This window comes from Ictidomys tridecemlineatus, chromosome 7, assembly GCF_052094955.1.
Source record: "Ictidomys tridecemlineatus isolate mIctTri1 chromosome 7, mIctTri1.hap1, whole genome shotgun sequence".
Taxonomy (NCBI): domain Eukaryota; kingdom Metazoa; phylum Chordata; class Mammalia; order Rodentia; family Sciuridae; genus Ictidomys; species Ictidomys tridecemlineatus.
In genome coordinates, this window is record NC_135483.1 from 113,957,207 (window position 1) to 113,973,338 (window position 16,132).

General features: G+C 32.8%; 1 protein-coding gene across 5 annotated transcripts in view; it reads right to left on the reverse strand.

Annotated features, from left to right (window-relative positions):
• Nucleotides 1-16,132, reverse strand: part of Lrp1b (LDL receptor related protein 1B) — a 1,779,935-nt gene that overhangs the window by 1,464,155 nt on the left and 299,648 nt on the right. For all 5 annotated transcript variants that reach the window (XM_078017329.1, XM_078017328.1, XM_078017330.1 and 2 more), the window contains exon 2: nucleotides 4,612-4,734. In XM_078017329.1, the coding sequence (XP_077873455.1) occupies nucleotides 4,612-4,734 (123 nt within the window). The remainder of the gene's footprint in view (nucleotides 1-4,611; nucleotides 4,735-16,132) is intronic.

A 16,132-nucleotide genomic window follows, 5' to 3' on the forward strand; every position in this document is an offset into this window, starting at 1 on the left:
TAGGATATCCATTGCCTCATGTGCCACATGGTGAGTTTTGATAAGGAAGATCTGAGCACAAATAAAGTGGATTTAATTATTGTGAAAAACCTGTATTGTGTCAGCTTCCCTGACAAACAGAGAGGCTCAGCTGGCACCTGCTGTTTCTTTTTCTCTTTCCCTTCTTTCTGCCTGAAGTGGAACTAGGGAAGGTTGACTAGCCATCTTGTGATGAGTGCTGCATGATAACTACATACAAAGGAAGGCAGAACAGAAATCAGAAGAAAACTGGTGTTATTCTGGATCCATGTCAATTCTGCATCGGCCACTTTTGTAACTTTCTGTCTGAGAAAAGTAAACCCCCATTTAGTCAAGCTATTAAAAATACAGTCATATCTAATCTTAAACAATAAAGACTGTAAAAATAGAAGGAAAAAAACAGATTTCAAAAAACCATATTGCCTCAGTCTGATACCATGAGTGGTGGTTGCAGGCACAGCTCTAGGCAACACACACTTCACTGTGTGGGGTTGTGTTGTTCCAGGCAGCATAAGTACCTGGGCACAGATCTTTCTCCACAAGTATTAGCAGATATGGTTTAGATTTGACACTTCAACAGGGATTTTGAAAACTATAGTCTGCTGATCATATTCGACCTGGGGCCCACTTTTATAAAGACTATACGCTATGAGATTTTTTTTCTATTTTTAAAGCATTTTTATAAATCAATATACAATATACAATCTAGACCCTTTATAAATCAATATACAATATGCAATATAGACCCTCTGGACCTGGAAAACCTAAACATTTACTATCTGTTCTTTTACAGAAATTTTGCTGAACTTTGAAGAAGGATAAAACAACATAAGTTCAATGCAAAAATTCTAACAGCTATCCAGGTTGTAAATGTTACACAAACACACACCCCCCGCCATTTCCTCTTCAAGTCCATTTTTAATTCTCCTATGTTAGCCATGAGTCATTTTGTACAAAACATGATCTGTAACTGAAGAATTCTTTAAATGGTTCTTTGGAAGGTGATAGTGCAAGATAATAGGGAAAAAGGACAAACAGCATAGTTAATACCATCCTGACTTAAAAATGAAATATTATACTTATTAAAGTATAATAAGATGAGATTCACAGGAAATATCTACATCTGCTGAAACTGAGAGGAAGCGTCATTAAGCATTCCAAAGAATAATCCTGTAAAGAATTAAATTTTGAATACCTCAGAATAAAAGTGCCTTTCTAGAAGGACTTCCTTACCACAGATGGCAACCAGCTTTTACTTCACACATAACCATTTCCAGTACTTACTGTCCTTCTGGCTGTACGCAACACCAACCAACAACCGTGGGTTGAAAGCAATGAATAGAAACATGGGAATTTTCCTGATTTTCTATTCTCATTGTCTCATGAAACCTAAAGACAGTGCTGACCATTGTTTAGACGACTTAAAAAATATTTCAAAGAATGTACAGCAATAAAAACTTTCATTTTAATGGCCACAAATAAGTTCTCCTACTCAATAATAAGGTTACAAATCACTAAAATTTTCCAATTTCATATTTCAGATAATTCACCCCTACGTGCAATTAGCTTAGTGGCAGATCAACCTCAGAAAAGAAAATTCTGAGTATATTGCTGTGAGTGAAAGAGATCTACCTCAGGGATCCTAGAAAACACTCCTAAAGCCACACAGAGAGGAGGAAAATACTCAGTTCCTTTAATGTATAGGGTTTCTTGTCTTTCTGCATGTATGTTTTCTTCTAACGCTTCACAGTCATCAGTGTTTCACAAATAAAGCTTTTCCTCTTCTCCAACAATGTCCATTTATTTCTTTTTAGAATGTTGTCTCTTCAGAGCTTTTACAGTGTCATAATAAATTCTAGGCTGGATTGGTCTTTCCTTTCATTTTAAAGGCTAAGTACAATTTGTGACAATAAATACATTTCATCAGCTGGTTTCCTCTAATATTTGTAGATACAACATCCTTTATCTTCAAATCAAAGATGATAATATACTTTTGTTCGTATAAAATTACCCTTCATAACAATCATTCTTCAAAGTTTCCCATTTTTAGTACTTATCTTTCATATCAAATGTATACATTTATGCAATTATAAAATTATGCAATTATTTTGTACAGCTCAGTGATAAGTGCGTATGAATATCATAAAGTAACACATTACAAAGCTCTGTGATTAGAGATAATGGTAATTGTCAACATCTGGATTGAAGAATTTGAATTTGAAAAGTCTAATATTTTTCATACAGCTTTTTTCTCTATGCTTGTCCATATTTCAGTTAATACTGACTGAAACCATTTATCTGGAAGAAGTTAATTCAGTATAAATCTAAACTGCTATACAGTTTGGAGTAGAATAATAGCTATTTCTCTATCTTTGTTAGGTGACTGCATTGACTACATAGTTTCTTATGCCGCCTCTAGATCACAAAACCTACTCTGCCTGATTCTCCTACGGTCCCCCTGTTTAGCACAAAGGCAACATTACTGTCCTCTATCTTTTTTCCACATGCGTGAAGGTGATTCACCTACATATATTATGCTGCCGTTTCTCTATCCTTTTGCTAAATGCCAGTCAGAGGTGCAAAGTATTCCCCTTCAACCTGACCTTCTCACAAACAGATTTCACAAATGTATCTCATGCCTCTGTTCTTTTTTCCCAATCACAGAATTGATAGGATTATCTGGGCAGAGGGCAAAGCTACACTATACTTTTGCAGTGTTTGAAGTTACTCTGAGTATATGGTGTCATCTCCTCCTTGGAGCTAATAAAGAGAGAATTCTTAGATACCACTTGAATAAGGAGGAGCTAAGGCTTAAAAAGGGTTATTCTGCTGAATATGGTCCCATTACTTATATAATTCATGGCCAAATTCCTGATTATTTTTGTCTTCTCACATTTCTTTACCACCTACACCCATAAACACAATATTGGAAATCTCCATTTTTCACACACTATGAAGATATAATGTATATTCCATAAAATATACCTGCTTAAGATATATATATATATATTCATGTTTTTGAATAAAGTAAGAGTTGTGCAAAAATCACTGCAACCTAATTTTAGAGATTTTTCTTCCTCCCTCCAAAACCTCATATTTATTAAATCATTCCCCATTCCTTTTCTAACCACTGCTCCACATTCTGTTCTACAAATTTGCCTACATGAGATCTTTCATCTAAATGAAATCATAAAATATGCTCTCTCTCTCTCTTTAATTTTTTACTAACCCCTTTTCTTAGAATAATGTTTTTATGTTTCATTCATAGCATCTAGGAGACATTCATTACTTTATATCCAAATAACATTCATTATGAATTTATAAAATTTGTTTTATCCATTAGGATTTTTCTAATAATTTTTAATTTTATTGTTTTTTCCTCTTATTATATCCAGAATCAGATCTGTGGTATAAGGAGCCTAGGGAAGGTTTCCAGAATTAAGCTGGAGAAATTGGTAAAAAAAAAAAAAACTATAAATGTTGTAAATAACTACAACTTATCCTATGGAAGAAGTAATTGGCTCAAGGTAAAGAGAAGCAATTAATATAATTATTTAAATACTTAAGTGTTTAAAAACTTTAAAGAAAATTCAAAGAAAAAATTTAAAATTTAAAGAAAATTAACGAACATTGCCTGTTTCCTTATGGCAAGGTATTTATCAAATATCTTGTCTATAAAACTTCTATACAAGTAGACAAAAATGAAAAATAGAGCCAATAATTGTTTTCTCTACAAAATCAAGCAATAATGATGATGGGTTTTCCTCTTCACTTTGACCTCACAGAACTATGTAGTTACTCTGGGGGATGATAATGAGATGTATGCATATCTGGTCATAGGAGGAACACAAACTGATAGTGGAATTGTTAGAAATAGCCATATGAAAATTCAGAGAATTATTCATATTCCAAAGAATAGGTAAACATTAAAGAACTGTGACATATTTATCTATGGTGATATTATGTGTTTATAATTTTGTCGTAGTGTTATTTCCAATGCGGGCAAAACCCTAAGTAGTCTCCAGGTTATGGTGGTACAAGTCCAGTTAGGATCTACATTTACCAAATGTTTCTGGATCCCATATGGGAGCAAAAGTCATCACAATAAGAATGGATAAAATTTCTGTTTTCATGTAAAAAAGAAAACAGACTTGAAAGTTGTATTGTACTTTTATATACTGATAGAAATATCGTGAGAGTTAAAGTTTGATTTCCTTAACATTCCTTCTTCATTTCTGTCTAAAGATATGTGAAATGAATTATTGGAGAAGGTCCGTTTTATTGCTATGTTTTAAAGGTCTTTCTTTCAAGTAAAATTTCTTTCTTTCTTTTTTTTTTTCAGTGTTAACATAACCACATTGTAGCAATTAACCTGGTGTTTTCATAAAATAATTCTTACCAGAAAACTGCATTTTATGCTCTCCCTCACATACTCATTTTAAAGAACATAAACAAAAACTTTCAAGTTTCTTAGGTTGTTTGGAAACAACAATAAAAGAATCAACTAGAACAGCAGTCATCCGTGAAAACAACTGACATTTAGTTTCACAGGGAAGGTAAACCCGAACACGGCACAGGAACCTTTCTACTCACAGGTATCTAAAGACTCGTCTGAATCATCAGGGCAGTCGGGGTCCCCATCACACAGCCAGCTCTGGGAGACGCAAGTCACGTGATCGTGGCAAAGAAAATCACCAGGATCACAGGACTGCTGATCTGAAAATGAAAAATGTTTCAAAATAAAATATGAATGATCTGAACATGAACACAAGAGCAGTACAAAGATGAAATGTGAGAAAGCAATACTTAAAAGGTACATGAGTATGATCCACATTTTCTATTCAGCAGCAAAGCAAAATCAATTATTTTTCTTAGTTTTCGCTGCTCAGCTTAAGCACACTATTTTGAAAGACTTGACTTCATTCTAGGTTCACACAATCTGTTCTTAAAATAGTTAAGAATTCTGTTTGTGTTTATGACTATAGGCTTTATCATATCAAATATGCCATATAGATGTTCCAGCCAGTGAGTTTTGAAGAACATGTTGAATCAAAGCAGAAGCTTTTGAGCAGAGAAATTTTAGTTTTTTTCTCTGCTCCCAGAAAAATAAAAATCAGTAATGAGTTAAATATTGTAATTAAACTTCATCTCTAAATATTTAGTTCTTAACTATCCATCTTAATATACGGGCTTCATGTGTCTACACAAATTAGACATCCTACATCACAGAATTTTCTTCACTTTTTTCCCTTAACTTCTAAGGGGGAAGCATTTGCCACAAGACACCCAAAATGATGATAAATTTCCATAAAACTTTTCCTTTTTCCTAACTTCCCTTTTCTACTGTTGATTGTTTCTGAAATACCTGTCATTTTCCTCCGGGTGTTAATGAAACATTTGGGATTTGCAGCTTTTTCTTAAGTCCTAGTAAATTCATTAGATGTCTGTTTTTCACCATATATTTATTCATATGTTGTAAGTCCATTAGAAAACATAACTCTTTTACTATTTTAATATGAATAAATGAATGCCTCTGAATGTGAAAATATGTTACAAGTGCCTTGACCTTTTGATTTCACTTGCAATTTTTTATATATGTATGATATATAGCTCAATACAAATATAAGATAAAAATCATCATTAAATAGGTCTATGTGAGCCTATCAATAAGTAGCAAAGAAACATTTTAAGTGACAAAACGCTGGGCATACTAGAGGGTGGCTGAGGCAAGGGGATTGCAAGTTCAACGCCAGCCTGAACAACTTTGTGAGATCACCCGAAAATTAAAAATTGAATGGTCCAGAGAAGTAGGCCAGTTGTAAATCCCCATAGTATCAATCCCCAAGACCACTAAATATTTTTTTTTAATTCTAAGTGATTAGAAGGATTAGGCCATGGCTTAATTGACATTTTCTCTAGCAATATACAAAATAATAATGTATCATACTAAATATTGTCTTAGTTTTAACATAATGTTAGACCTTTTGTCAAACTCTTCTGTCCCCCATACCTGAAGAGCCTGACTTTCAATAATATATCACACAAAGACACACAGAAAAGAATCTTTCATCTACAGATATAAGTAGATATCTATAGATAACTAGAGAACTCTAGTTGAAGATGATTGGGCTATATAGGTGAGGACTCAGCTGAAGAGTTTGTTCCAGACGATGTAATGTAAGAGTTAACAATTGGTAAAAATGTTTAAAAGGCTTAAAGAGTTCTCCAAGTAAATAGCCTTAAAAATGATTAGATGGTGTCTCAAAACCAGGATAGAACATACAGAGAGGAAAACACAAAGACTACAAGGGTATGTACACAAGGATCTGAGTGATATCATGGTGTGAATTGGAAAGATAATAGAAGGAATCATAAAGGGAATGATATTTTATAATGATAGCTATCAAGAAGCACTTCTACCTCCATATCTTCATTTGGTCATTTATTTATGCCACAAATATTATTGAACTTCTATTATTTTTTAGCATTGAGAAACATGACAAAAAATAATAGGCAGAATTCCTGCTGTTATGGAGCTTTTATTACAATGGGGCAAAAGCAAAACAAAATAAATGAGTCAACTGTATAGTATATTGGAAGAAAAACTCTATGGAGAAAAGTAAATGGAAGATGGAGATAAAAAGATGCAGATCAGTCCTTAAGCACAATTTACACAAGATGGCCAGAAAATATGTTTCAGAGAATGTATCATAGTGAGAATAGAGGCTTATAAAGTGTCAGAGTGATATCCATTTGAGTAAAAGACCATGTGTTAAAGATCATGGGCTAAGGACCAACACAAGGATTTGCACAGAAAATAGAAGAGACTCTAAAGAGGTCAGTGTGGTGGGATAAAAAGAGAATTTAGGAAGAGGCAAGATGAGAGAGTATGGGGTTGGAGCTGTAGATGAAGACTTGGTTACTTAAAAATCAAGATGGAGACAACTGGAAGATTCTGAGCAGAGTGACACAGTCTGATTTACTGCTTCAAAGGATCGATTTGGCTACTGTTTTGAGAGCAGATTGTATTGAAGTAAAGGTGGAGGTAGGGAAATCAACTAGGGTGTTACTGGAATAATCTAGGTGAGTAGAGATGTTGAGTGTATAAATATGTTGATGGAGTGGAAAGTTAATATTGTATTTTATGAGTAAACTGAAGTCAAATACTGTGTATCCTGTCTCATTAAATGTCAGAATCCTGAATTTGGTGTTCTGAACCCAAATGTTAGAATTTCAATCTCTTTTTAAATGTACCAAATTGGGGATGCTTTGGAGATATTCATAAGGGATTATGCAGTGAAGCACTTAAGTTTAAAATTCAGGAGAATGATCAATACTGGAAATAGAACTGGGGGCTGAAAAAAAATGTAAGCTATAGGAATTAAAGTTAGATGAAGTTAAAGTGAGGACAGAGACATGTGAGGAGGATGACTAGATTGTCAAGAGAAAAAATCCAAAAGTAAGAGTAGGTGAGACAAAGTTCATGCATAATTAAAGAATGAATAGCAAGGGGAAAGGACATTTACTAATGCCCCATGCAATTTCAAGAACTGAATCAGGGAAGGTATCACTAATAGCAAAGTTCAAGTGCAGTGAATTCTGATCAGACAAAGTAGATGTGCATGCTGAAAGAAAGGTGACTCTGGAGAGAGTCAAGATGCCTGAGAAGGAGATGGAAATGGAAGAAGAGTTTGTCCGAGTACTCTTGTTGATGCAATGCAAACCTAAACAAAAATATAAGAGCATTTGCTCCGAGGATGAAAGAATAGAAAATGAAATGGTGGATAAATCATTAAGAAAAAAATTAAGATATTTTCTCTGATTATATTTTCTAAAGGAACCAAGATGCAGAATTAATTTCTGACATGAGGACCAAAGAACTGGAAAGGGTGGTAAAATTTCAAACACTTGTTATAGAAGTGGTATTAGGAATCCACTAGGAACTGTGAGAGGATTGATTTCTTTTTAATTTTTTTTAATTTCTTTTTTTTAGTTGTCAATGGACCTTTATTTTATTTATTTATACACAGTGCTGAGAATCTAATCCAGTGCCTCATACTTGCTAGACAAGCACTCCACCCCTCAGCCACAACCCCAGCCCCAAGGATTACCTTCTAATAGCAATGAATATAGAGCTATCATTGACAATTTGACAATTAAGTGCTCATCTTATTTTGATTGTATATCTATATGTTAACCTAAGTTGAGCCATAGATACAAAACAATCCTCAGGAAAAATCCTTTGGGAAAATTTGCAAGCCATCATTCTCAATATGTACTCCCCATACATAGACATATAAAAAAAGTCGTTGTAATCTAAAAGTAACTTTTGTTTTTGTTATAGGAGTAAGGTACACTTAAGGCAATTTACCTAATGAGCCTGTATTATCAGCTTGCTAAGCAAGCTTCAATCTTTAAAAACAATTTGCATTGTTGCAGTTTGGGGGAAAGTTTTATTTATCCCTTTAGGAAATAACGGTTGAGAAGAGCTTACTATAACACATCTGTTTACTTTTCAAACAGATATTCCATTTCAAGGTCAGTTTTAAAAAGCATTGCTTATAGTTTGAAATGAGCAAATTTTTGCTACTCTGAGATGCTTATTTAAAAATATATTCACTGAATGGAGTTCTTTGAGTCAAAAGCAAAACATGTAGGATGTATATGTGTTTTCCATTTATCCTATTTAATGCTTCAACCCACATTTTTGAGATAGTAAAACTAATCTCATTTTAAATGTCTTCCTATTATATGAAACACAGTGTTTTTACACTGTAATTAAAACAAGAAGCTTATGAGAATGCGAAGTTTTACTTACATCCCTAAGGAAGAAAATCAAAGCTAGTACCATATTTATCTCTTATAATAGGCTCTTGCAATCAAAAACATGAAAAGATTGGGACAACCATAGCCTATGGAGTTTACTGAGTTTGGATTCATTCTGGCAAAGGAAAAGCTTAGTATTGATAATCTTTCTATACTTTTATTAAAACATCTAATTATTTTTTAATCATAATTTACAATGAATATTTTGTAAGTTTAACATACATGGTCTTAACTGAAAGATTTTGTATATATAAATTGCCACCAAGTAGCTAATTCATATTTTCTCTTTTTAATATAAGAATGAACTATTCATTTTGCTCTTTTTGAAAAAAAGTAACAAACTTTTTTTTTTTTAAAGAGAGAGTGAGAGAGGAAAGAATTTTTAATATTTATTTTTTAGTTCTCAGCGGACACAATATCTTTGTTGGTATGTGGTGCTGAGGATCGAACCTGGGCCTCACGCATGCCAGGCGAGCGCGCTACCGCTTGAGCCACATCCCCAGCCCAAAAGTAACAAACTTTGAAGCATCTTTCAATAGGCATTTATTAAATAACTATGTCTTCCATATACTTGAATATTTCACCATAATTAATTCTAATAATTTTATATCGATTCTTTCAAAAGTTGACTTTTTGTTATTCCTACTGGGAATGATAGTTTACCAATAAATTAATTATAAGTCTATTGAATCATAATAGTGCAATTTAAGCAAATTTAAAGGAAATAAAAGTGATGCATCCTGCTAACTATTTACAAATTAAACATGAAGGAGGGATTCATATGCATTCAACAAATAAATTCCTAGGGACTCAGATTAATGATGTTAAAATATGTTTAAGAATAGGAAGTTAAATAATTGGTACAGCATTAAGAACAAGTAAACTATTAAGGACATGATTTGACTTATGCTTTCAGCATTTAGTTAACATTGACAATAGTTATTATCTTTATATCTTGTTACTAAAATATAAAAGAGTTAACAATAATGTGAGTAATATGTTATTCATCATTGCTAAGAGAAACATGGTTATTCTGCTTTTTGTCTAATATAACAGGCAATTAACTCATTTGCCAAGATAATAAAATTTTTGTAAAGTGTTAAAGAAAGTATTAAGCTTCCGATTTTGATAAAGTTCATGTAAAGTTAAAGGAATATTTCTAGTTATCAAGTTTCAGAAGGTACATTAATTCCTTTCCTTTATACTTTCCTATTCCAGAAAAAAAATATGTGCATATGTAGATGAAGAATAAATTCCAAGAAATCCATTTATTTTGTCTTAATAATATTGTTATAATTATTAAATAAGTTATTAACATTAATATTCTTGTCAATTTATCATTCAGTATACATGTTTAACTCTCCTTGTTACTTTACTCACTTTCCTTTCTTTATTGCTTATATATCCTTATTCTCCCATTCCTTAGCTTGGAATGTCCTTTCCCATCTATAAAAATTCTAGCTATTCACTAATGTCTGGTGACACTTTACCTCCATTAATAGAAAATTCCTCTATGGACATTTTTTGTGTGTCTAACTTAATTTTGTGTAACTCTTCGCAGTATACCATACAGCTTCAATTTTCCATTGCTGTATGTATTGTATTTCTGGAGTGGTGAGCTCCTACAGGGCAGGGAACATTGTCTTCAACTTTATATTTGTGCTAAATAGGTCATGGACACATCTGCACTCCAGTGTTTACTGCAGCACTATTTATGATAGCCAAGATATATAACCAATCTAAATATCTTTTGCTAGATGAATGGATAAAGACACACTAATATACATATATACACACACACAATGGAATGCTATTCAACCCTGGAAAAGATTTAGTAATTTCACTTATAATAAAATAAGTGGACCTGGAGGGCATTTATGTTAACTGAAATAAACCAGGCACAGAAAACCAATACATGATATTACTTACATATGTAATCTAGAAAATCTGATCTCATGGAAGTTGAGTATGGAATGGTGGTTCCCAGAGGTTAATTAAGTGGGAGCCACGTGGGAGAGGGAAAATTTGATCAACAGATATAATGTTACAGTCAGAAGAAAAAAGTTCTGGTATTCTATTGCACAGTAGGACTAATATAGTTAATAATAATGCATTTTAAAATGCTAGAAGTGAGGATTACAAATGCTCTTCTTATGTAGAAATAATAAAAGTTTAAGGTGATCGATATGATAATTACTTTGATTGGCCCATTATACATTGTATGTAAGAATTAAAGCATCATGCTTCACCTTGTAAATATGTATAATTATATATCAACCAAAAGTATATTAAAAGGAAATTCCCAATAGAAAAAACCTTAAGTTTTCTATGTATAATTCTATACCATTTTTACATATATAGAGAAAAAGAACAACCAAATAATTCTATATTCTCTATTTTATTTTCATAATGATACATAGCTTTTTTGCTGATCATTAAAATAAAACTAAGTTCTCCCATGGTTCAAATAAAATACACTGAATAGTAAAAATTATACTATATAAAATTAAAGCATTCATGAAAACTAAAAATCAAACATGAGAGAGGTTCAATGTTATCCTCTTGGGGCTCTTAAAGACTATACTGAAAATTAGATTTTACAATAGCTAGTATGCAATGGTAACTTAGCCGAATATGTTAATGGTAGTTTTTTAAAAAATAATTCCTTTAGGAATAACATAATTTTAAGAGTAAGATAAAATGTAACTCACCATTTATGTTAGATTTGGATTCTGCATATTTGTGGTAGTTGACGTGGGGGAAGGTAAATTAAAAATGGTTGAATTTTGACCTTTCCTCCCCCCCCCAAGGACATGCATTTCCTTCTAAAATGGGTGGTTGATTAAAAAAATAAACCTTCTTATGAAGATTATAATGTTTGCTATTGTTTATCTTTGTTAACTCCATCCTGAAAAATGTGTGCAGTTGTAAATTACAAGGGCATTACATAATGAAGACTATCCATATTTTGATACTATATCATGATTTTTCATCAGTAATTCTCCTTGTCATGTTGGGACATTATTGATAATTTAGAAACTTAATTACTGTTTAGACATTTTTGTATACATACTCACACAATATGTACACATGTTCTTATATTTTTAAATTGGCATGCATTTTCACCTAAAGCTTGGTCATACTCAAAACAAAAATAGATAGAGATAAAATTATATAAGATTTGAAATTGAATAGAACTGAATAATAGTTACACGGTGGGCTGAGTTATGGCATCCCCCAAAAGTCCACATCCTAATTCTCATTTGCAGGAAAACTGCAGATGAGATAAAGAGCAGAGTTTTGAGGTGGGAGATTAGCCTGTGCTGTATCCAAAAGTTGCTTCTAAAAGGAAGGTCAGAGAGGATTACACTTGGACATGTCCTGGAAACAAAGATTGTAGCAACTGAAGAGAGGAACTAGAGTTAAGGGATGCAGGCAGATCCAAGAAAGTTGGAAAGAAAAGGAAAAGAATCCTCACCCAGAGCCACCAAAAGAGCTCATCCATGAGGACACTCTGTAGGCTTCTGACCTCCAGAATTAAAAAAATATTATAAACTTGTATTGCTCTGAGCCACTTAATCTGTGGTGTTTTGTTACACCAACAACAAAATAAAAACAAAAAATTAGGTCCACAGTTTCATGTCCAAGCCAAGATATAACACATGTAAATCTCATTAAATGAGTCAGAAGTAAGAAAATTGCCGGCTATTACACCAAGAATTTAAATTCTTTTTTTCTCTTAAGTCACTCTTCCTTAGTATCAACACTAAAGTAAAAGACCTTCTCTTCTTCTTGATGTCAAGAGTCAGCAAAAATATATTGACATAGGACTAAAGTCAACAATAATAACTAGAAAGTCATTGTAGAATTTTATAAAAAATGATAAGTGTACAAATAACTGACCTATCTGAGTAATAAATGAGTTGTGAAGTTTGTGTGTGTGTGTGTATGTGTGTGCATTGTGAGTGTATTTTTATACTTGGAAGATGACAATATTCATGAAAAAATTGACAATATTCATGCCCAAAATGTAATTAATTATATATATATATATAATTTTATATATATAATATACTTTATATTGGCTATTACCAAATTACTCATTCTAAGCCTTATTAAGCACAAAATGTTTTTGGAGCTACTAATGCTAATTCATACTTACAAAACCATCTTACATAAAACTAAGACTAAATTGAAAATTTGAAGAAATACTTTATTCCCTGAAAGAGCTTTTCTCATTTATCATTACTATCATAATGAACAAATGAAAAGTACCTCTGTAAACATTTCAAATCCAATTTGACATTTAATTTTCAAGGAGAAAGTCAGTTTTTTCTTTGATTATTTAAACACTTGTGTATTTCTTTTGTTTTTTCTAGGCAGAGATATGGAAAATCATAAAACACACAGCATGGAACTATTTGGAACTGCTTGTTTACCAAGACAGACAGACAGACACACACACACACACACACACACACACACACACACACACACACACTCCTGAGTAAAAAGTCCATTTCTTTTTTAGCAAGAAACAAATATATATATTTGGTGAAATACGGTTAATACATTCAACATGATTAACTATAGTTTTCATCATTGAACTAACACTTTGTAGTGTTCTGTTCTGAAATTCCTGTAAAAATATTCTATTTCTTTTTAACCTGCCCTTTCTCAAAAGTCTATTTAAAAGATTCAACATGATTTCATCTACTACATTGTCAAGGAAGGGTAAAATTTTGATGTGTATTCTTTGCAAAAGGAAAACCTAAATTATTGACATTTCCCTGCAAGTTCTATTCTCTAAATCCTATATGATCCTCATCCAATCTCCCAGGGGGTAGCAAATTCACATCTTTTTTCTCATCTCTAGTCTTAGTGAGATGTGAAGCAGATGGTTAGGTTTTGGCTCCTTCAGGGATGATGCAATATCTCTTATCCATTATGCTGTTTTATAACCATTACAATTTTACTTATCAAAAGTTCTTATTTTGACTTTAAAATATTTAATTCAATCATAAATTTCTTTTTATCTATTTTAACAGTTTTTAAACTTATTTAAAGGGTTTTAAACACTTATTAGATATAAAGCAATAGGGATATAATGATGAAAACAATAGGTTCTCTTCCCAAAAGTTGCTGATGTTTTAATAGAGAAGTCCACAAAATTCTAAACATTTACATTAATGTGATGTAGTTAGTAATGCAGTTGTGCTCATGTGTTTTTTGGAAGAGGATCAAAATAGAGGAAATATACTTTGACAGACCTGGAATTAGGAGTTGAGATGGATCAAAGGCACTATTGCATAATAACAACATTTAACAGTATTGAAAACCCCACTTCTTGTTATGGAGGCAGGGAAGGTGGCATGCTTGCTTTCCCAATCTCTTGCAACTAAATCATGGACATGTGGTTCGGTATAGATTAGTGACAGTAGAGGCAAGGCATCTGTTAGGACTCTCCCAGGGAAAGTTTTCCTTCCTATTCCAAGCTGACTTATGAAGGGAAAACTCTCCTGCAGGGCTCTTGATTGTGAGCAGTTCAAGTCTGGGGTAGACATAGCCATCTCGAGAATACTGAGATTAAGCCAGAAGATGATGACCAACAAAGGAATGGTCGAGTGGAAAGATGTTCTTCATGTGGGTCTTGGAAAATATTCTTGGACTTCCCTGAAATCAACCCCACCCTTCTATACCACTCTCCAGACATTTTATTAGATTATATGATAAACAGCCCTATTGTTCCTTAGCCAAGGTGAGTTGGCAAATTGTACTACCAACTATAAGTAACGGATGCATGCCTCAGGGAAGCATCAGAAAAGGTCTTTTTAAAGCAATATAATAAAATAATATGAGTTTACCACACTGGCTAGGTGTAAAATAGCAAGCTAAACAAAACAGGAAGATCACAAATGGGCAGCATGATGCATCAGGGGAACATCATGTAGCTCATATAGCTTAGTTTTAGTCAGATAGAAATTAGGTTGAATATTCAGTTTATTTTGCTTGATTAGAGAGTTTGAATGCAGTTTTTGTTTTTGACATTTTGAGAATGTGAGTGCTCTACCACTAAGCAACAAACCCAATCTCTAGTCAATATTTCAATATGCTTTTCATAACTAGTCAAACCTCTTACTCTTCATTATTTTAATTTGGCAGATTTTGAAAATAATTTTTGGTGTGGGAGATAAAAATAAATACCATAAATAGTATTAATGTTCATTATGCATCACATACTAAATTAGACAATGTGTGCATTTTATTTAATATTCACTGAAATATATTTTTGCATCTACATTAGGTAAGACAATTCAGAAAGTTAAATGGCTTTTAAAATACCACTTAACTGACAATATTAATATACAAATAAACATATCACTAACAAAAAGCTTGCTCTCATAATCTTTGAAGGAATTTTTGTCGGGCTGGCATTTACCTGAATTTTTCGAGCAATGACTTGTACATTTGGAGTGTGTCTAGCAGCACTTACCTAAAGGCACTAAATGGAAATGGCTCATCCCCACATACTTGCACATGCACTATAGATGCTACTTGCAAATCATATATACACTGCTAGTACCTACCCCACATAAAACTATTAGCATGTGGCATCAAATTTATAGTTCCAAAATAGGCCTCAATACTTCCTTCCAAAAATTTTCCTTTCTAATAATAGCCACATTCCCATGTGTTGAGTCTCAGCTCTATACAGGTAACGACTATCCTTGGAGAAGTAAACATGGCCAATCATTTATCTATAATTTTGTAAATAAAGATAAACAGAGGCATTTAAGGTGATGGGAACAATCATGTACAAATATCACAGATGAAGACATTGACTATTAAGAGCTAAAGTGTTCCAGAGGTCCACCTTTTATTGTTTTATCAAGAATCTCTTTTCTTAGCATTGTCTAAAATTAAATGTGGAGTAATTAACTTTTCACTTTTGCAATACTGGTTATTGAAACAAGGGGTACCCTACCACTGAGCTACATCTCCAACCCTTCTAATCTTTATTTTGTATTTTGAGACAGGGTCTTGCTAAATTGTCCAGACTGGGCATTTGCAATCCTCCTGCCTTAGCTACCCGAGTCGCTGGGATTACAGGTATGTAGCACCATGACCAGCTCCATCTCTTTTAATTTCATCTCCTTCATCAAACAAATACTCTATGGGGAAATATAAAAAAGACATTGGTGTTCACAGACTGGTTGTCCTTTTGCAGACACATAATCAAACCCCAAATGATAAAGTGAGAAACATATCTTTTTTAGTTGATGTGACA